The 22,746-nt window shown below is 33.8% G+C and overlaps 2 protein-coding genes across 2 annotated transcripts in view; one reads left to right on the top strand and one right to left on the bottom strand.

Annotated features, from left to right (window-relative positions):
• RyR (Ryanodine receptor) overlaps window positions 1–22,746 on the top strand; it is a 501,624-nt gene that overhangs the window by 413,323 nt on the left and 65,555 nt on the right. The gene's annotated exons all lie outside the window — the stretch shown is intronic.
• On the bottom strand, window positions 1,193–22,291 carry GCS2alpha (glucosidase 2 subunit alpha). Its single transcript, XM_085955041.1, has 17 exons — window positions 22,108–22,291; window positions 18,418–18,642; window positions 16,322–16,449; window positions 14,252–14,486; window positions 12,341–12,461; window positions 12,060–12,204; window positions 10,903–11,158; window positions 10,078–10,217; window positions 9,582–9,769; window positions 8,652–8,794; window positions 8,236–8,423; window positions 7,023–7,325; window positions 5,987–6,099; window positions 5,147–5,298; window positions 4,929–5,042; window positions 4,328–4,437; window positions 1,193–3,668 (listed from the first exon to the last, which is right to left on the bottom strand). Exons 2-17 carry the CDS (start codon window positions 18,640–18,642, stop codon window positions 3,452–3,454), a joined length of 2,778 nt encoding a protein of 925 aa, XP_085811167.1. The 5' UTR covers window positions 22,108–22,291; the 3' UTR covers window positions 1,193–3,451.

Genomic DNA, 22,746 nt, shown 5'->3' with positions numbered 1-22,746 from the left:
CGTGTTCACTCTATATTTTCGCAAGTACGCAAAGAATGAAAATAGTTATTTTTATTACCATATTTCTCAATTGGGGGGAGAGAATTGACTTAAATATAATATGTCCAAATTTTATCTCAGTGGGTTACAGTAATTATTATATCACCAGAAGAATGGAAATAGATCAGTGAGGCCTTCATCCAGCAGTGGATTTATTTGGGTGGATCGAATTTTTTTGGGACATATTTGACGGGCACACAATCGTTTGCCAGAACGGAAAGAGCCTTAGGATAATTATATATGTAGATGATTATTATGTTTGTTGAATACATAATATAATTATTGGACATTGAAAAATACACAATAATGGCACCTGTACATGTGTGTGGATTTACTGGCACCAATAGAGTGTCAATTCAACAATCGTGATAACCCCTTTACACGTAAAAGTGCTGGCTGTCTCTCCAATCTCATTCTTTAAGCGTTAGCGAGACGCGTTGTCATTTTTTGGTGCTATTTGACTGCTTGTGAAAAATTGTAAACGTCAAAATGCTTTGCACGGTGTAGTTCATATTTATTCTGGCAGTCGCCACTATTGTTCTACTGCGCAGGCATCCCACAAATTCCAACTGTCACATGAAAATTCAGAAGCTTCTGCACTTTTTTGTTCCATGTATGCAATCTTGCAACTTGCTTGATAATAATATATGTTTACACGTACATTTTCTTGTTATGGTCGCGATAATATGTACCGTCAGCAGTAAATCTATGCACGTGTAGCCGGGGTATTAGGCACACTTTTGTAAAACTGAAATGATTGAACTAAAGTTGCCTTTTCTTACATCAGTGTTAACACCCTCTTAGAAAAACACCGATCAATAAGTTTGACCTTTATAATTAATTTACCTATAATCCAGGGGTCAAGGGACTCTTGGGTGTATTATCCCAAATCTAATTGGGTTAATAAATATATTAATATATAAATAAAAATTATTGCGCTCGGGGCCTTCGAATACTTTCTCTTTCACTCATTCGGACGTCGCATGCATCATCGTCCATAACTATACACATAACTACCATATTGCTGAAATTTGAACAAGTTTATTTGTTTGATATTCTGGGGAAAACCAATTCTCCAACTGCCTCAATTTGAGTACAGAGGTAATTTGATAAGGAAGAATGTAAAGGAAACATTAAAACATAGTATCGGTGGAAAAAATGTTTTATTCACAGAAATATAGAAAATACAAATCCATGTACGAAGATAAAGATTATGGAAAAACTTACAACAGTTATAGAGTCGAACCTCAAATTGTGACGAATATAATAAAGTTAAAAGTTTACATAAACCTACAGACAAATTCAATACAGATAAACACTTTTTCTATTCGCCACTATGTTGTTTCAGGGTTTCGTGTGAAAATACAATAATAAAACGATTTATAACTAACTTAGTACAATATGTATCAAAATTTTTGATTCGTTGGGAATATTGAAATAGTGCCAATGAACACAGGAATGAGTGTGGTGATGCAAAGGAATATGAATATGTGATTAGCTGTTTCTATCTTCACGTAATCATGTTCACTTTGACCGTAGTGAGAATTTTCAATCTGAAACAATTGTTAAAAAAAAAAAACATTCACTGCTTTCACGATACATAATTCACATTTAGTTACTACTGGTGATAATTTTGTTATTTAGTTAGTGTAGAATGGTGTCAGATTCTTTTGGCAGTGCAGGCGACTCATTTAGATGATGGAATCGTCACTATGACACTAACACCGTTCTGGTGACATCGTCTTAGCTGCAATGCCAGAAGAATCTGTCCTTACTCTACTAGACTGGTGAATTAAAAGAGGCGATTTACAGACAACGTAAGTACGCAATTTAGTATACATTGTGTGATGGCCAAGCAGTAACGTGTCAGCTTATAAAGTCGTGGATCTCGGGTTCGAATCCCGGATCTGGCAAAATCACATGATCTGCCAAGATCCGTTTCCTGTAAAAAAAAATCTGTTACAAAACCTCTTCGTGGTGAGGTGGCTAAGATTGAAGACAGCAGAGCCAATGCAAGAAAAAAATGTTCTTGAAATTTCCCTTTGAAATTGTGTCGATTTGATATGTTCGAAATGCTTACCGATTACAGTTCGGTTTGTAATTTTATTTGTGACGATATGCCCCCTCCTTGATCAACATATTTAAAGTGGTTAAATTAGAAACTAGAGTGCTAGTCTCCTGTTTTAATCATTCACAGATTAAATTCTGCAGCAGTGTAAAGCACAATCAATCCAGGACGTGAATTCTGATATGTTCAGAGTTAATGGCTAATAACCAATCCATCTAAAAAGATTCCTTCACACTATGTTCTGCTTCAGCGGAAATGGTTACAAAAATGAAAAAATTGTAAAGCTTCCTTATTGGACATTCTATAAAGTATGTATTACAATCCGTCTGATCAGTCAGTGGTCAGCAACCAGCGAAGTGCGGCGGCGTGCGGCTTAAACGAGCAATTTTTGCGGCCCGGATATTGAATTATCTCAATATATTTTTTTAAGAATATTTTATGATAAACATTTCTGAAACTGCAGTTGGATGGAGAACAAAAAAGGCACATTTGTTGTTATTACAGAAGGTTAAGGAAACTAAAATTTTAATAAGATTTATGAATATTTATAAAAAACGTAGTGCAACCTTCAAATGTAAACGTTTAAATGTAGAGTAAATCAATGTCATATCAATCCAATTACATATAGAAATTTTGGAATTAAACGTGATACACTTACTGCATTTTAGGTTATAAAGTGGATACAGATTAATTTGGCTAAGAGAAAACAACTACAGAAGTCATATTTAGCAGAGGGGTTTTTAGAGGAATCTTATTATTTTGGTTTTTACTCAATAATATTTATTTGTTCATTTTCATAAATCGTATATGTTTCAAGATTGAAAAATCACAAAATGATACATAAGTATTTTGTTTACACTTCCCTAAAGTCTGAAAAGGTTGCTGACCCTGACTGAAAACTGACAACAAATTTTATTTATTCTGATTTTTCAGTTATCCCAGGTATGTATAGATACAACAAAAAATATGTTTGTTTTGTTTCCAAATTGTCTAAAATAATTGAACTACTATTACTACGCTGTTTTCCTAAAGCCTAATATTTATATAATATTATGTTTAGCTGGATCAGACTACATAATGCAACATTACATTTATAAATATATATACGTATATAAAATAATAATTGTAGCCCTTCTTCGTTAGAGTGAAAAATTACTATATAATAATTTTATTATAGTCTGTATTTTCACAAGAATCGGAAACCTCACACCGATATACATACACAATTAATGCATTATTAAATAAGTCTAGTCTCTTTACATTATGTTAACATTGTCACAACGTTCCCTGCAATTTTATTGTAATAACAAAACTCAACAAAACACATCACTTTCACGGCTGTTTCTAATTCTCAAAAATAATTTTCCACTCGACACCCATTGAAACTTCAGGTTTCCGGATGACGAGAACGTCGTTTCCGGTGTGATATGTCAAAGCGAGGACGACCGGACTTGATCCGGCCACTTGGAGCTCGGCACGCTTAGGCGGGGTCTTTATTCCGGCGATCACAACTCGTTCGAGCCACGATTTTGTGGAATATTTGGCACCTTTGTTTGGGAAGCTGTTAATAAGGAACAAAAATGAAATATTTAATTAATTCCTCATAATATTTAGACATGTATGTGTGTCGCACAAATCTTTTGCATAGTTGCAGTAAATTCAGATGATAATGACTAAATTGTTTGTGTAAGGAAACAATTTTAAACTCCTGACTCAATCTACTGCACACTAACCGATTTTGTGTGACTACAAAATATACAATCATACAGTAGTTATCATGTATCTTTGTAAAATCCACATGAAAATTTCGACAGCAGTACTTTTACAGTAATTGCAACTAAACGAAATGATTTTAAAAGTATTATAATGCTGATGTCACATCAAATATACTTCTAAAGGACATTTCTAATCACAAGGTTCTTAGGAATGAAGAATGCCAATATATAATATTTAATTAAAAACAAAACAAAGATACCCAGTTCACACAGTTTGAGCCGTTAAAATAAATCAAATACATAGGTACTGTGAATCATTTTAACAATATATTTGGAAATACTATGTATTCAGAAATATTGCATTCTGAATTAGTACAAAATATATGACAAGAGTGGAGTTATTTATAATTTAATAAAGTATAGTTTTTGAATCAATTACATACAAATTCAATAATCCATTAATCGTGAATATTATATGTAGTTAAAAAATTTATGACGGAGTTACCTGTACGACAATACATTGGCTGCAAACTTTATCTTGGCATAGATGTATTTTCCTTTTTGATATTCGAAGGTCTCGCCATCATCTATGTACAAAGATCCTTCAGCCGTGAACTGCAAGCGACATTTCAAGAAATTAATTTCAAATGAACCGGCACACGATCAATAAAATTTTGTATTGTTACATTGAAATTCAACATCTTCAAAATTAATCCAGTTCTTCTAGCTTCAATAGCTGTTAGAAAAAGTTGGTTAGATACAAAAATCAGTCGTTAAAATAAGCATAAGCAGTAGGTCGGTAAAATAATACTGTCTATTATAAAAAGATAAGTAAATGAGACTGAAATTTATTGCCAATATAGTCAATGTATTCAGGGCGCGAAGACTCCGATGGGCTGGTCACGTTGTTAGACACTATGGTACAAGAGCTCTGTATAAAGTTTATGAAGGAACCCCCGTAGGCACTGGCAGACCTCGGAGGACACGGGCGGATAACGTCAAGAGAGAGGCAGATAGGCTGAGGAACCTGGAGGACGGTTGAGCAGTCGGCCATGAGCCTGAATGGTTTGCAGTCCAGCTTAAGTGAGTAAAGGAGAATGACTTACATTGCTTGCCAAGGTCACCACAAGAGTGAAGGGATCGTGAGTCATAAGAGATGAAGCCCTCCTCATCCGCTCTTTCTTGGGGACGATAGATCCGCCTCGTTGGTATACTGGAATCTATAAATGATTAAAAATAAAAAAGAGTCATCATAGAACATGATTCAATTGACATATAAATGAGAACTTGCCATGGATGTAATAAAGAAACAAGTTTTACTAACCTTGGCAATGTTGACCTGTAAATCGAAGCTTGAAGGGCCCATGGGCTGATAAGTGTCGACGTCATACCACAGCTGACCGGGAGGTCCAGGCAAGACTATATTTACCGACGTTGCTCCTTCATCCATTACTGGCCTCACCAGTAAAGCGTCACCTGAGACAAAGACACAAATCATTATTAAATTTGTACTATATAAAATCGACAGACATAAACTATGATACAAATAATTTGGGAAATTAAGTCGGACTTATTTTAGTTTAAATCGATTATGGTGTTGGAGAAATTGGTTGCTTGAGATTTTCGTGGTTAATATCTTTTAATATTTGGGTTACCAGTGTTATCCTATTTTTCTTCCTCAACAGCACAGGCTATTTATTAGGTTTCTTAATACCTAATGGGCCTATGCTCTGGATACAATCAAACATTTAAAAGAATAATTTTTTTCCTAGATGCGGAATTGAACCTGTGACCTATAGCTTCATTGTACAACTCGTCAATTACGGGCAATTTTTTGATCAAAAATTCACTGCATTTTCCCCACAGAATGATGAGACAGTCTTAGCTAATTTCCCGTAGGTCTTATACATTCACAGTTTCAGATTTTGACGTTTGACAGAGCAATCGGGACCACCCATTGGTATGAAGTCAATGAGAATTTTTTCGCTATATACATATTATTGTCAGTGATCAAAGTACAATTTTGGTGCAAAAGAGCATGTCTTGTAGTGGTAATGAAATAAAATGTCATTGACGGGGTGAGCCTTCGTGAAGTGAATACACTACAGACAGAAAATTATACTATCCGTACATACAGTATGTATTTAAAATATACTTTACTAACCGATCATGTACTCGTTATCGATGGTATAGATTGATTTCTCTTGCGGGAACAGCATGAAGAGCGGCCTCATTACTGGGAGACCACTGACGGAATGTTCATGGAACAGGGTGTACCTATAAAATAATAGTAGTATGTTATAATGCCTCCATTGGTGACTTTGTGAGGAGAATTTGAAATAATACATGAATTGAAATAGCTACAATAATTACATAAGCACATCGATCACTTCAACAAATGTTACGGTAAATCAGATTTGTTGACATTATATAGAAAAGATAGAGCCTTCCTTGGTCCCCTTAACATGATAGCTGAAGCGAATGTCAATTTGTCATATTTCCCAGTTGCTATGCAACAAAAAACCGCGTTATTTTAATATTTGAAATGTTCTACGAAAGTTAGTGGCAGGGGCGAACTTATATTTTAACTGAATAAAAAAATCTGTAAACATCATGTTAACACCTCTGTAAACAGATGGCTATGATAGAAATGAAAATATCACAGTTAATTGAAATTTTATTTTATTATCTAACTGAATTAGATAATATAATAAAATTGGTAGGATGACTCGACTCACTCATTAAATCTTGAAAAAAGCAAAAATGAAGCTGTGGTAAGCTGTATATCTTCCAGCTGGGTCGACATAGACGTTAACAGAAAAAGTCGCCAATTTCAACAACCTATTAAAATATAAAATTATTACGTTAATAACTTTATTCTGTGTATTCAAAGGCTACTTTAGGCCTTTATTCTGGTTTAGTGTCGTTGGACATTATCAATAATGTCTCCGTATATTGTTATGCTCTCTTTACTTATGTTATGGGTTTAAATTATTTAGTCATCTTCAGCGTCTGAAAAGAAAATATTTTGTGACGAAGTAAAAACTTTTTGGCAGGGCAGTTGTTAGTGAAAAACATATTTATGAAGAAACCGATAATATTCCATATCAATTTCACCTTCGTAAACTTGTCACCACACTCTTTTGGCTTAGCACGCCTGCAATCAGAAAATTCAGAATTCTCAGTAAAATCTTGCTCACCAGAGTGGAAGATAAGAGTAACGTCTTCTGATGGCATCTCTGATGAGTCCAGTAGTAGCAGGATCGTATAGCCAGGGTTCACGGCGCTTGGTGTCAATGTGCGAGTGGGCGCGGAAGAAGGGCTGGAATGCGGCCGCTTGATACCATCTAGTCATCAGCTCCGCTTCTGGATATTTAAAGAAGCCTCCGACGTCTGAGCCGCAGAAACTGATGCCGGCGACTCCAAGCGAAAGGCACATAGGAATCGTGGCTCTCAGGAAAGGCCATTCTGCAGAATTGTCTCCCGTCCACACGGCGGCATACCTATGTAATAATTCAAGGTTTGAGTTTTTTTCGCTGTGCTTATGGAGACAGCCTAGCATACAAAAATTATACAGAGCCCCTTTCCATTTTTTTAGGTGCACTTTACTTAGCAATATACAATTTCATTGCTTGCAAACCACTCCATAAGTTCACACCGCCTAATATCAGGTAGGCAAACTAATGAACTGCCAATAAGATTATCTTAGAATTTGTAATTGAAATCATCATAATTCAAAAACAATAAAGGAGTTATCTGTTTACGTGACATTAATTGTGATCAAGAATACCAATGATAAAGATTTCAATTCAAGTTTGTCAGAATATCTGTGAGCAATATTTCTCAATGCCACAACAGTGCTCTCACCTGATGACATATGTATAATGGGCTGTTGTGTAATGGATTTTTGTGTCAATAATATTATTCTTGTGAAAAATCAAAGTGCATGAAGGTAGCCTAGCATACAAAAATTATACAGAGCCCCTTTCCATTTTTTTAGGTGCACTTTACTTAGCAATATACAATTTCATTGCTTGCAAACCACTCCATAAGTTCACACCGCCTAATATCAGGTAGGCAAACTAATGAACTGCCAATAAGATTATCTTAGAATTTGTAATTGAAATCATCATAATTCAAAAACAATAAAGGAGTTATCTGTTTACGTGACATTAATTGTGATCAAGAATACCAATGATAAAGATTTCAATTCAAGTTTGTCAGAATATCTGTGAGCAATATTTCTCAATGCCACAACAGTGCTCTCACCTGATGACATATGTATAATGGGCTGTTGTGTAATGGATTTTTGTGTCAATAATATTATTCTTGTGAAAAATCAAAGTGCATGAAGGTAATCCCTCCAGATTATAAAAACATATATGTACATTATAAATTGGCAGTGAAACTAACCTCTGCGATCCCGCAAAATGTGACCTGGTCAAAATGAAAGGTCTCAGTGTGCCTCCAGACCGAGCCAAGAGACCCTCGTGCGTGGCCATTGTGTGAACGAGTCCGTATGTGTTATGGACATGGCGATGCTCCCAGTCTCCGTAGTGCATGCAGTCTTTGGGCATTGTCACTTCAGGACCGTTGAATACCTTATGAGGAAAATAAACATTGAGAAAATTTCTATCTTCTATAAAATTTGTATTTACACTAGTACAGATACTTTGTTTACTCATGACTCATGACAATTAATATGAAGTAGTAAGTACTAAGTAGTACCCACCCATAAAGTTTACATTGACTTCTGTTCTTCTAATAAAAATGAGTTAAGAGAATACTGTTTCCCAGCGGTGAAAGTTTGATTTTAATTCTATTCATACCGATGGCTCATTCATGTCATTCCAGATGTGGACATCGTTTGAGGTTCCTTGGAAGCGATCGAGGTTGTATTGTTTGGAGTAATATTCCCGGACGCGTGGTGCATAGAAGTCCAAATAACTCGATGAGCCTGGCCAACACCAACCTGAAATATGTAAGAGGGTTATTGTAATGGCTACTGATAAAGACTATAGATATAATTATCATCTCAATTACATCCAATGTAGTTGAATAAGGTTGATATCTTTGCTGATTCGGAATTAAAGAGTGAAAAAAAATATGAATCGTTGTCATATTATAAATACTCACAACTACTTTTAATTAATTATTATTGAAAGGAATAAATTAAAAAATCATAATAAAAGTCACACAATACGGCTGCTGTTTTGTCAAGGGCTCATGTACAGTATAACCTCGTTTTTACGTGCCCGGAATTCACGTTTTCCCGGCAATTGTGTGTAATTTTTTCAGTCCCGATGTATTTCAGTACATTTAATACCCGCATTTACGTTATTCTTTCCCATGATTTACGTCGAAAATATTCAAAATATGCGAGTTACGCGCGCTTCTGAAGAACTGTCTGATGAAGAAGAGGTTGATATTCCAACAAAAGAAGAAGCAATGAGGTTCACCGAGGGTTTAAAAACCTACTTTACAAGCTTTGCTGATATTCAAGATGACACTTTTTAATGTTTATATAGTGTCGAAAGAGAATTATATAACAAAAAAACAAAAATGCAACAAACTAATATACATGATTTTTTCAATAAAAATTGTAATTGAATGTTCTTTTTTTCAATACCCCCCTTTTACATTTTCCCTCCAATTAGGTTTTTTTTTCCAGTCCCTTAAAAAATGTAAAATAGGGGTTATACTGTAATTTCATGTAGTAAAGCTGATCTATAATTTCATGTATTGGAATGTGTCACTACCTTCATAATCCTTGTTGTCTTTGTTCTTGACGTAATAGTTGTTATCGGTGGCTTCGTCATGAAGGAAGTATCCCGCCTCTCTCTTAATGTGAGGATCGATGATGAGGACCATCTTACGACCTTTGGCTGTCAGATTGGTGATCATTTCCGTTGGGTGAGCGAATTTTGACGAGTCCCATGTGAAATATCTAGCGTTGAAACAAAATTATTTATTAAAATTATTCATTAAAAAGATTCACATCAGAAATGACTCTGCTATGATGATGCTGACCGGATAGGGTTATCAATGACTGCGTTATATGTTTGATGTACAAAATTGGAGAGCAACTACTTTAAATAGGGACAAGTGGGGAGTCAAAGGGGGAAGATTCCAAGTATGTACCGTTCTAAAATTGTTTATCTCCCCATAAAAGACAGTCTTCGCTTTTATAATAACATGAATTTTGACTACACATTCATGTCATCGTGTGTGAGTACATAAAAAGCCAATTCTCACTTCTTTTGGTCGGTATATTCAATATCCAGCCACATAACATCCATGGGGATGTCGTGGAGATCAAAGTTGGCATCGACCGCTCGCACATCTTCTTCATCGTTGTAATTCCAGCGGCACTGATGGTACGCCAACGAGAACAACTGTCAAAGAAGATCACAATTATATGACGATTAATTCAGAAAAGACACAATGTTTGATAAATAAATACATAAAGCTGGAATTTGAGCCTTCGCATTCTACATACTAGGTAATATGAGTAGACGCCCACGATGACCGAGCGGTTTATAATGGCGTGGGTCCTAGATTTGAAGCCTGTTTGTAAGTAACATATTGTTTTTAAATTTGTGTTCGGAGTCAGAGTATGGACCTAATAGATTGAGCAAAGTGGTTAACATCCATTTCTCGTAAAAACAAAAATCTGTTTAAACAAACCTATAACCGAGGCCTATATTATGATCTTATTAGGATCGGACATTGTCAAAGAAAAGGAAAAGATATCCAATTTATAAAGCTTCTTTTCAAATATTCAGTTTAGTTTAAGTCAATTTTGTATGATTTTTGTTTTTAAATATATTATAATTAGCTGTACCTACTTATTAATAGATAGCGTTCAATTTGCATAATTGGCTAGTATTATGAATATAATATTATGTATTACAGTACCTAAGAGACAACTTACAAAATACTAGACGAAGTGAATAGAGTATCAGATAAGTGTTTGTACGGCCCTGAGCTACAGTTACTGTGAGACCATTAGAGTAACATAAAAAAAAAATGATAACAGCAGTTTTATAAGTTATAATCTTTAAATTAATAAATGCTCACAGGAGGTGTAGGTGCCACTCCAGTGAGTTGGGTGTACTGAGTGAAGACCTCGGCAGGGGTGGGTCCCATCATGATGAAGAGTTCCAACACTCCGGATTCGCTCATGAAGCGTGCCGAGACACGTTCATTGTTCTTGTTGGAGTTTCCGGACACAAAACTAACAATGGAGGAGACCACGTCACCACTTTTGCCATCGTCGATGTCCACCCAAGTCTCGGCAGCATTCAACCAAAACGCTCCGACGGTGCGCTCTTGCCTGCAAAAAAGATAAATAAAAACTATCTCTATGATTCGGTCGGTTATTATTTCTTTGAGTAGCAAACATTATTGAGAACAAAGATATTGGAGAAAAATCTTCTACTGAAATGGAGCTTTTATATATGACAGTCAAGCTGAAAAATTGGTTACTAAGGCTAATGACTAAATAATCTGTCATCTTGCATTGCAGACTAATCTAGCAAACTTTGCATTTGTGGTCAGATTTTTTTTCAGGGTCACAGTAAGATAAAATTGCCCTATACATATTTGTACAATGAATCATAATTTTTGGGTAAACAATCATGTAAAATCGCAAATAACAGTGATACGTAAGTATGTAACCAAAGCAAGAGTGTCAATAGCAGGTCGCTATTGTCATTTTATTTGCAAACGATGCATTCAATGTTACCTACACAGACAATATTAATTTGCATACTCGACCATGCTAAAATACTTCGAGAATCATAAAAATACTATTATCTAATCCAAAATGTTAAAACAGTTACTTAAAAACAATGTACGGTACGATAAAGTATTGATGATTTTTGAAGGACAATAAGTAACTTTTATGTATTCGGTACGATTTAGGTAGGTACATACCTGTATAATTTTTGTTAAATATTTTGAGGTTTTTTAACATTACAACGGAAGCATGAATTACAGTAGTGAAACACATCACAGAAATACCCAGAAGTCACCGAAGATATTTATATATTCCTGAACTCATGTACTAATACTAAAAATGAACATTGAAAAGAGTGAATAATAGAAAAAGTAATGAGAATGAAAATAAAATGTTGTACATAGAAATATCTATTACAAAGATCATACTTTTATCAGCGTTTTATAATTATTACCTATAAGATTTTCGATTTTGGGTAATATTAACATTAACATACCCATGCGCGTATAATACTGGAACAGCTCCATAAAGAGCCATAGTAGAATCCAACTCGTATTCGAACACGTCCAAGTTGTACAGTCTGTAAGGATCTTGGTTCTTTGTTGATTTCAATGCGAAACTATCAGCGTGTTCAGGAATACCTATGGTATAAGAAAGAAACCATTTTAATTACACATAAAAAAAATACAATCGATTAAAAACACATTGAAAAAAAAACTCTAAGAGACGCAGCTGAAATGTATGGATGTGAATTAGCATTGAAATCAGATAACTCACCATACAAGTTGGCAGCTTTAGGGAAAGTGATGTCTAAAGAAAGAGCTTCAGGTCCCCTCGGTTTGGTGTCATGATGCGACTTGTAGTTTTCTTCCCAGGCACCTGGATCCATATCTTCGTGCTGCGGAATAAAACATTGATTTTATTATTTTACTTTACAACGCTTTTAAAAAAAGTTATTAATGACCGTTGCCATAAAATTTAATGATAAGTGCATAAATACTTCACCACATAAATTAAATTTTACGTTATAGATTTGTTTATAATGTTGAAGAATGAATTTTCTAAAAGTATGAAAAAACTAACACATGTAGAGCTGATTTGTGTCTGAACACAAAAGTTTGTTTTTTTTAACCCTTTAACAGCCACTGACGAGTGGTTCTCGTCATGGGCATCTACTTTCGTGCGCCCGTGACGAGCGAAACTCGTCGCGCCGTTTTTGCGCCTAATATGAGTCATATATTTATTTTTTCAATTTTAATACGTGTATTGACATCTATGGGCAAGCTCTGCAGGCAGAAACGTTTGAAAAGTCAAATACATCGCGAGAATAAAGGGGATTCCCGAGAGGCCCATTCAGGGTTACCGATTTCTTCCCATGTACTGAGAAATTGTTGACTCATTAGTTCGCCCCGCGATCGCGTAATACTTGGTCGTCGGGATGATAGTCTGATTTGCGTTCTAATTGAAAGATTTTGCATTTTTTCTTATTGAAATTTAATTTGTGTTGAGTTACGAAGTGTTGTGAGTATTTATATTTATATTTTGCGTATGATTTGCGTATACAAGTGTTATATTTACGAGTTTACTTTTAGATTGAATTGAAACATTTTCGATATTTTCAGATTGAAAATTTTATTTGTGTCGAGTGACTAAGTACTGTGACTATTTTTATTTATATTTTGCATTCAATTTGGACAAACAAAAGTGTTATATTTACGAGTTTAGTTTACCAATTTTTCCAATTCAAAATGGATGAATATTGTGAAGATGGTGAAATTGACAATCTTTTAGAAACGATTGAATCTGAAGACGATAGTGATGATTCCGAAGTTGATGAAGTTGACGATACTTTGGAAGTTGAAGAAAATGAACCAACTACATCCGAAGCTACTGAAAGGCCGACATTTGAGTGGAAATCGGATTTATTTGACCCGCGCGCATTTTCATTCGATGATACTGAATCGGGATGCAAAGCAGATAGTTTAGCTTCGGATGCACTTGAAATGGATTATTTCAAGTGTTTTATCCACATTTCCTTTATTGAAATGATAGTGCGAGAGACAAATAAACAATTTAAATTTGCTACAAAAAATATCACAGTTCTGAGTGGGTAGACTGCACAACCGATGATATATACACATTTTTGGGAGTGTGCATGCTCATGTCACGTAATTCTCGCAACAAAATTACTGAACACTGGTCTATCAAAAATATAATATCGAAAATAATACCGATATTGCAAAAAAATGTGTACTTGTAAAATTTATAAATTTTATAATTTTTTTTTTTGAATTTTTTAAAAATTATTTTTGAACTATTTCTTGTAAATTCGCAGTGTTGTGATAACCCTAACCTTGGTGCAAATTTTCCGACATTTTCATGAAATTATGAATGAAAAACCCTTTCGACGAACTTCAAATGATGTCTCATCATATGTAAGTGCTAGATATAAAATTTTCCACTGGTAATTTATTTTTTTATATATTATTTAATTCTTGGGCCCTGGAGTTATACCTAGTATTATCAGCTGGGCTGCTAAAAGGTTAATAACGCAGTTACCTCTCGGCTCCAAATATTTTCTCCATATTAACAAAAGGTGGACTGCAGATGTAAACATTGAATCCTTTTTTCATAACAAACCATTATGTAATAATTTAGGTAATATTTTGTAAATATTGTGTAAATTACCGCGGTAAGTTCTTGAATATTTTCATCCCCCTCAGCGCCGTCTTCCTTCTTCTCAGTCTTGGTCCTCAGGTGTTCGATGGCCATCAGACCGCGATCATTGATGACAGCCGCCAGACCTCCTTTCAAGTCGTAGAAGTCAATCTTGAAGGGTTTGGTATTCAGCACGACGAGATGACCGAAAGAATTGCGGACGCGGATTGAACCCTGTTCAGCGTTTGTTTCCAAGAGTGTCATTCTGTCAGATGGTCGTAAAAATTATCAATATCATAAAGAAAGAGAGAGTAACAGTATTCAGGTACCAACAATTCATTAATCATATTCACATATTGTTGTAATATTGGTCTAGTATTAGTATTGTAGAATTTTGTCATTAATTTACAAGAACGTCTTCAAGTAGCATTTCCAGAAACAACTCAATACAGATGAAAAACCTAATTGTGTTAGCAATGACTGCAGTTACAGTATAACCTCGATAATTTAAAGTTCGAGGGACCCTGAAAATTGGATTTCGAATTAGTAAAAATCGTTAGAAATCGAATTTTCCGAAAATATTTTTTTTTCGTCAATTTGTATGAGGGCGATGTAGTATCGAAAGTAAGTAAGTGTTTCGTGGTATTTACCAGTGAAAAAATAAATTTCATCGTGAAGTAATTCGAAATATGTGACTATTTTTATATTTTGTGATTAATCACTAATCACTGAGTAATCAGACATCCAGTTAGTTAGATACTTACCCAGAATAAAAATACTTATAAGTAAGTCTGTTATTCCTTAACGAAAATCGAAACTACAGTCATACAAATTCACAGTAAAAAACAGGTGTATGATATTGAAACTGATAATTGATACTGAAACCATATGCGGTTTAGAACCGTTTGCCATACTAAACTGATGATTTCTGTTCATGAAAATATATTTTCACTATGTTTGTACGTGTAAGTGTATGGTATAAACGGATACGATTATGGTACACAGTTTTAAACCGCATACAATTTCAGTTGATGAATGGCCTCTTAATCTATTCATCCAATTGTTGCCAACTTCACTTTAAACAGAAAAGGATCTCATGAATTTATTAAAATACAAACATACATATTATTAAAAATGTAATTCTGTGAGTTATAAAAAATACCTTAGTTAATAATTAACTTAATATAATAATTATTAATAATTATGAAATTTCGCGAATAAAAAAGATTTTTTCAATGAAAACCATTTCAATGGCGATATGCTCAGGTAACTTGTGAAATAAATAATGTTCACTAAAACGTTTTACAGAGTAAATATAATACAAAATAAAACAACGGATTTTGAATTTATATGAATGACAAGTACACGGACCGCTGCTTAACACTCACTGCAATAATAATTGCTCAGATAAGTCATGATGTGTCAAAGTACATTAGGAGTTTATGGGTATTTCCATAAGTTAACTTTTGGGTTTTGCTTCAATCAGTAAATTTGCAGGCGTTCCCCTACTTAGTTGCAGTCATTAAATTTATTCTTTTCTTTCGACCATGTCCGATCCTAATAGGATCATATGGGCCTCCACACAGAGTGGAGGTTTGTATTGACAGATTTTTTTTATTTTTTTTTACGAGAAATGGATGTCAGCCACTTGCTCAACCTATTAGGTCCATACTCTGACTCATACGCAAATTGAAAAACAATATGTGTACTAGCTAGACCCAGGATTCGAACCTGGGACCCTCGACTCTATAGGCCGGCATTTAAGCCACTCGGCCATCGTGGGTGTTTTATTACTTTATTACATTTATTACTTTCCAAGAAAAATGTATTTTACAATCATTTGCTTAGATTTATATAAAAAAGGCCTTTGGGACCAAATTCCATTTTGAATTACAAAATAACGAATATTTCGATTTGTAATGAACTTTTTGTATGAAATTCGAAATACGGTGAAATTTGATTTATACATCTTGTACTATATTAATATTTGGTGTCCAATCACCAAACATAATAAAATTTCCAAATGTGTTTGTAAAATAAAATTTAACTGTTGATAAAACAAAAAGTATGTAGAATAATTAATATTGTCAATATACTCACGCATCGCCCACTGGCTCCCCCTTCAAAGCATATTCCACTCGGTAACGAGGAGCTAAAGGTTCCTTCTCATCAACCAATAACCTGAAGGTACTATCGGCCAAAGCTTTCAGCTTCAATACGAATTTCACCTGGAATACAAAAGAAGGAATACAATTAAAACATCTTCTCGAACAAGAAGTTTCCATGTGTCCTATAATAAATAATAATGTGAACTGTTCTCTCAGTCCCTGTTCCTGTAGTGCAGATTTCATTCACTGACAGTGAGGATTAACCAGTGTCATACACTTAACAGTACAGTTTAATATTACGGTACTATACGGTTATCCTGGATACAGCCGCAAACACATTTTGAAAATAGTCGATATACTGGATTATTTGTTAGGATAACCTAACCTAACCTAAACTAACCCAAACTAACAAATAATCCAGTATATCGGCTATTTTCAAAATGTGTTTGCCGCTGTATCCAGGATAAACGTATAGTACCAATATTAGTAATGTAATGCATGCCATAGCTTTATATTATTGTTTTATGGATCAGAATAATTCATTTGATGTTGCAAAATATAAGTATGTATCATTGGCAAAGGGTCGGAGGTAGGCTGTGGAGATCCGACATAAATAGTCTAAACTTTGTCAGTCATACTTATTTGTTTTCATTGAACTGAGAATACAAATCGCAGATGGTGGATTCGATGAAACCCTGCCTAAGTTAAACCATAATAATGCTAGAGATCTGACAAAATAGTGCATACTTATTTGTTTTCGTTGAATTAAGAATACATAAATGACAGATGGTTTGTATTTTTTTAATTCATTAAACCCCGTCTAACCAAACCATAATCAATAAATAATATTCTTGTATGTATAAATTTTCTATAGATAGATGAATATTTTTTGACTAGTATCAACTATGGCTTGGGTAGGCAACGTTTAATTGAATTTAAAAAACGAACAAACACTATCTACACATTGTAGTGTTAGTTCAATTAAAACAAATACATTTGACCGACAAAGTTTAGTGTGCACTATTTATGTTGGATCTTAACAGCCTACCTCCACCCTTCGCCAGTGATTTATGTAATATAGTCATCATCATACAACAATAATGATGTATCAATTTGAAAGCAAATTTCATGTCATTTCTGATTATGTGTTTGCTTATCTATGTACTAATAATTTAAAAATGATTACTACAGTTTTCTCATAAAAATCAAACAACTGAGATTATCCTATAACAATAGAAACAATGCAAAGTGTTTTAATTCAAGTTAACGGAGGTTGCGATTATAGATAAATTATTATACAACTATAACATTTACTTATGCACTCAAATCAATCATTCTTAAAGTTGTTTATCAGATAATATCTACATAATAATGTATTATTAATCTCAACCCATTAAGCTGTTACCAATTCAATTCAAGAATTTTAAGTGTACTTAGCCAGAAAATAATACTTATGTATTTACAGTAAATAAATTGAAGTAGATACAATAGTATGAAGTGAAAATATCAATTACATAGACAGAATTTAAATTCAAATTCCATCAAGTACCCTCGGTCGATAGTATTTATATCAATTACATGGGTCTTTATGGATTTTTGATTAAAATAGATAACTATAAACAAACTACTATATTGAATTGCCTGAATTTCATTAGTTTTTACAGAAAATATGACGTGGTTGGAGCGTGGTTGGAGCGACACCGATCTAGAGAAAACGATGCAATAGGCTTCATCGAAAGTTCAAAATTAAATTGTCCCATTATAATAAGTAATAATAATTTTAGTAATCAGATACTTTTAGTGGATTCATTGTTGCTTCAAAAGGATGATTACGTCTACAAATGTTTCTGATTGGGTTTATATCAAAGAGGAGTGAATGAAAATGGTATTGAGTTGAACATACATACATACAAATATATATTATGCAGATTGGAAAATCAAAATATTTTTTTCTTGAATTTTGACCGAATAAATAATTAGTATGTCTCACCATGCAAAAGCACCAACTTTCTGTTTAGGCAATATTCAGATTTTTATATTATTTTACCATGTAGTATTAGATTAGTAATTACAATATGATTATCTTACCCCATAGTCATTGTTGACCAAGAGTGCGGTAAGCGTATCCTTATCGACAGACACCGAGTCGATGTCCAGTTGGTATTTTGATTCACCGGGAGACATCTTACGAAGCCGTCTGCAAAAGCTGCTCTGCTCGCATGTCTTGAAGTTATTTTTGTCAACGGATTCAACCATCGACAGTAATACAATTACCGCAGACAGTATCAGTATTGAAAGCCGCGAAGGCGCCATCTGTAAAAGAAGGTACTTATATTATATCAAAGTTTACTTAAACACATGATTTGCTACTCGTTCAGTATACTTCATAGGGAAGATACTTTCAGCTTTCAACATAAAACGTATTTAAGTTATATTAGTCGCTATTAAGTATGTCATTTTATTGGTATCAAAATTTTGACAGGATACTAATTAATCAGTGGTGTATTAGACATAATATGTTCAAGTCACTGATTAATTATAATATTGTTAGTACAATCAATATCATACTAAATGGTATTTTAATTAATCATTATTGTATATTATGTAAATTGAAATTATTTTTTTAGAATTTTTCCACAATTATTTTATAAAATTCTAACACTAGACTGGTTTTATCTTAACGGACATTTTCTATTAGTTATAAACACAATTATAATATTTATGTTGACAACTTCACATAATATAGGCTCCCACAACGAACAAAGCAGTAATTTTTTTTTTTTAAGAAGACCAAAAAGAAAATATCTGGTAACAGAGTCATGATAGGGAGACTTTATAGACTTCAATAACATCACAGATTACATATTTTAGCAACTACTTTATTAAAAAAGAAATATTTTACACAAGTATGAGAAAATACTTAGTAAGACTGGAGAAATGTCATTAGGCGCAGGTAACGGGATTCACGGCATTGAATGACAAAATGATTTATTGCATGGTCTTAATAATATAGTTAGGTAAAGCACTCAACAGAAAAGCATGACTTTTATCACATAGAAACAGATTCACTCGGCCTGGGAGCGTAAAGCCTTTGCGTGTGCATAATATATGGCAATAAGAATTTATGTTATTTAGATATGTATGTATATAAGTTTTAAATTTTTTCTACATTTAAAATAAACGATTTTCATAAGAAAAAATTGGTTTGGGACCATGATATTCATAATGTGCAATTGATATCATTGTATTTAGATTATTTGACAATTCTTAACTCCATCTTGAAAGAAAAGTCAAGCGTGGGATTGGCGCTCGGCGACTACTATACACTTACTACTGTAATGATATGACAATTATTTTAACGTTTAAATTTCTGTTTTTACAATACCAATTAGTGGCATAAATAAAAAAGAACAGTCACATACGAACTTAAGAAGGTTATGCATTCTGCACACAAAATTTTCAATCAATAATGAAGACAAATTTGCAATGTAGATTTACCACATACTACTTATGCATACACCATTATAACATATTTTATAACATCAACACTATCAACATAACCAAAGAAACTGTGATGCTTAATAGAATAAATCTGTACCTCAGAGGCAGACGGATGCAACTCCATTTTTGGGGAAAATGAGTTTTTTTAAGAATCGTCATGCTAATGGCTTTATTTATTAGAGGCGGAGAGATGGAAGTCCTAGTCCAAGATATGCATAGCATAAAGATGCAAATGCCACACCTACCTTAGAAACAGAAGGATGCAAATCCAATAATCCACTAAGATAAAATTCTTTCAAACCGTCTGCAATATGTACTAGACGAGAACCAGGAGAACGAGCTTTAGAGGAGGATACAGCACTATAGATCATATCCAAGTCATCAGAGAAATCAGAGTGGTAACAGGAATACAAGCTGCCGCTATCCATGGGTTATAAAGACTATGAGAAAGCGTTTGATTCCATAAAGAAATTTTCAATACTCGATGCACTCAGAAATCAAGGAATCCCCGGGCGCTATATAAATATTTTCAATAATATATACAGTAGCGCAACAACATCTCCATAAACCATCGCGCATTTCCTATCAGCAAAGGAGTCCGACAAGGTGATACAATCTCACAGCTACACTTGAAGACTTATTTAGGCAACTTGACTGGAATGACACGGGTCCCCATAAATGGAGAATACGTGAGTCATCTGCGCTTTGCCGATGACAATAAATAGTAGTTTGCAAGACTCAGAAGACCTCCAAAGCAGAATGCAGGAACTCGCTGGAGTAAGCAACAAAGTAGGCTTGAAAATAAATGTATCAAAGAAGAAAGTCATGTTCAACTGCTTTGCGGGCCAAAAAGAGATCCTCATCAATGGCATTCAGCTCAAACAGGTGAAAAACTACATCTATCTGGCACAACAAGTGTCTATAGATGGATGTATATTAGATGAAATTGTTTGCAGAGTAAAGCTAGGCTGGAGTGATTTTGGCCGCCTGAATAATTTCTTGACCTCCCACTGTGCCTAAAGTGCAAAGTGTTCAACCAGTGTGTACCTCGCGTAATCACATGCGTGTGAAACATTAACCCTAAGTAAAAGAGAGATCCAGAAACTTAGAGTATCACAACGTGGTATGGAAAGGTGCATGCTGGGCATAACGCAAAAGGACAAAAAGAGGAATGAGTGGATAAGGGAACAGACAAGGATTAATGATGTGATAGAGTTTGCTAAAAACCTCAAATGGAAATGGGCTGGACACATAGCTCGAAGAAAGGACAATCTTTGGACAAATTTAGTCATCCAGTGGTATCCAAGAGGTACAAAACATCCGCAAGGTAGACCTAAAGACCGCTGGATCGATGAAATGATAAAGTTCTGCGGAAAAACTTGGCAACACAACGCACAGGAACGAGAGAAGTAGAATCAGCTTGGAGATTGGCGAGGCCTTCATCCAGCAGTGAATAGATTCAGGCTGGTGATGATGATGATGACATAATAAATTTTAAAAAAAAAATGTGTTTTGCTTTGTTATATTTATACCTATGAATTTTTTTTAACTTATAAATTGTTTTATTTTGGCTAGGTAAATAAGATACAAATCCACATTAACAAAATATCTTTAGAGGCAGAAGGATGCAAATCCACACTACGTTTTTTATTTTATTTTTTTTAGATAAATAAAATTATATTATACTTTCTTACATATTCCAGAAGTACTTTAATTGAATTAGAATAATAAAAATAATGATCATTCTATGCATATTTTCTTAGAAGTTATGAGTATTCGTTTAAAATAAAAATCGTTTTTTGGCTCTCCTGAACAATTGGGTATCTGGCACTTGCATCCGTCTGCCTCTGAGGTACAGATTAATTAACTAGGTACCTAATAGAAATCTTCTGAAATTTCAGGAGAAATGTTTATGGTTGATACTGTTGATAGACAATTTTTGTAAATATAAGAATAAATTTAAATGTCCTAATAATTGAAAATACCAATAATATTTAAACATACATAGGTAAATATTTGGTAATTTAGTAAAAAAATGTCACCATTGTGTGACTAAACAAGGTTAATACGGGCTGGATAGTATTGTCTTGATACGTTAAAAGAATGACTGAAAACATCTTTTAATGCCCACATCTCAGTAAGATTCAATTAGCAAGTAGGTTAAAGGCTACGTTTAGTAATATTTAGAGAATACAATAATGTACGATAATGTTTAGTTAAACCGGCAAATAAAAAAACAGGTAAAAGACGTCAATGTATATAAATAGTTTTTTTTACCTTGAAAGTGCTATTTGTAGAGGACGCAGATATTATAAGTTGTGGCTATGAAATTAATATATATAGCTGTAGAAGCTATAATAATAGTTTGATCACACAAATTGTAACAAACCAAACAAGGAAGTATAATTTTCCATTTGACAGAAAATCTCTGACACGCTGGAGTTTTATGTGGTTTTATACTACTAAAAAATCGAGTTTGTATCTTAACGTTGGAGACACTGAAAATATTTATTACAGTACAATATTCACGTCACCCGTGTGTTCTGGCAATCAATTTTCATATTAAAAGCTGTTCTTGCAAAGTCACATGATTAAAATAATCAGTTCACCGCAATTGATCTCAAATTAAAAAAATGTACACTTCGCTTTCCAATATTATTAATTAAAAATAATTTAAACTATCAGAAAATGTAATTTTCCGAATGAACAAATTATTTTATTTTTATGTGCTTTTTGATCTTTCATATCACTCTCTAATTTCATTCATTTAAAAAGAATTTTATGCATTTATTGTATACCTATCCGCAAGGCAATGCTCCGGATCATTGCTTTCACATGTTAACTAGTTCAATCTCTTTGATTAGTTCACATAAAATACTATGACATTTTAGTGCAGAAAAATACAGGTAGTATTAA

The sequence above is a fragment of the Rhyacophila brunnea genome, unplaced genomic scaffold, assembly GCF_057557595.1.
Source record: "Rhyacophila brunnea isolate RB1 unplaced genomic scaffold, BYU_Rbru_1.0 scaffold_4, whole genome shotgun sequence".
NCBI lineage: Eukaryota > Metazoa > Arthropoda > Insecta > Trichoptera > Rhyacophilidae > Rhyacophila > Rhyacophila brunnea.
The sequence above is the reverse complement of the archived record's forward strand: the minus strand, read 5'-3'. Positions and strand labels throughout refer to the sequence as shown.

Excerpts from the sequence above, each read along its gene's own strand:
- GCS2alpha (XM_085955041.1), bottom strand. The coding sequence starts at position 18,642 with ATGGCGCCTTCGCGGCTTTCAATACTGATACTGTCTGCGGTAATTGTA. Across the intron at positions 11,159-12,059 it reads CCAGTATTATACGCGCATGG|GCAAGAGCGCACCGTCGGAG; the intron begins GTATGTTAATGT and ends TCTTTTTTGCAG. Across the intron at positions 5,299-5,986 it reads CGATAACGAGTACATGATCG|GTGACGCTTTACTGGTGAGG; the intron begins GTTAGTAAAGTA and ends TCTTTGTCTCAG.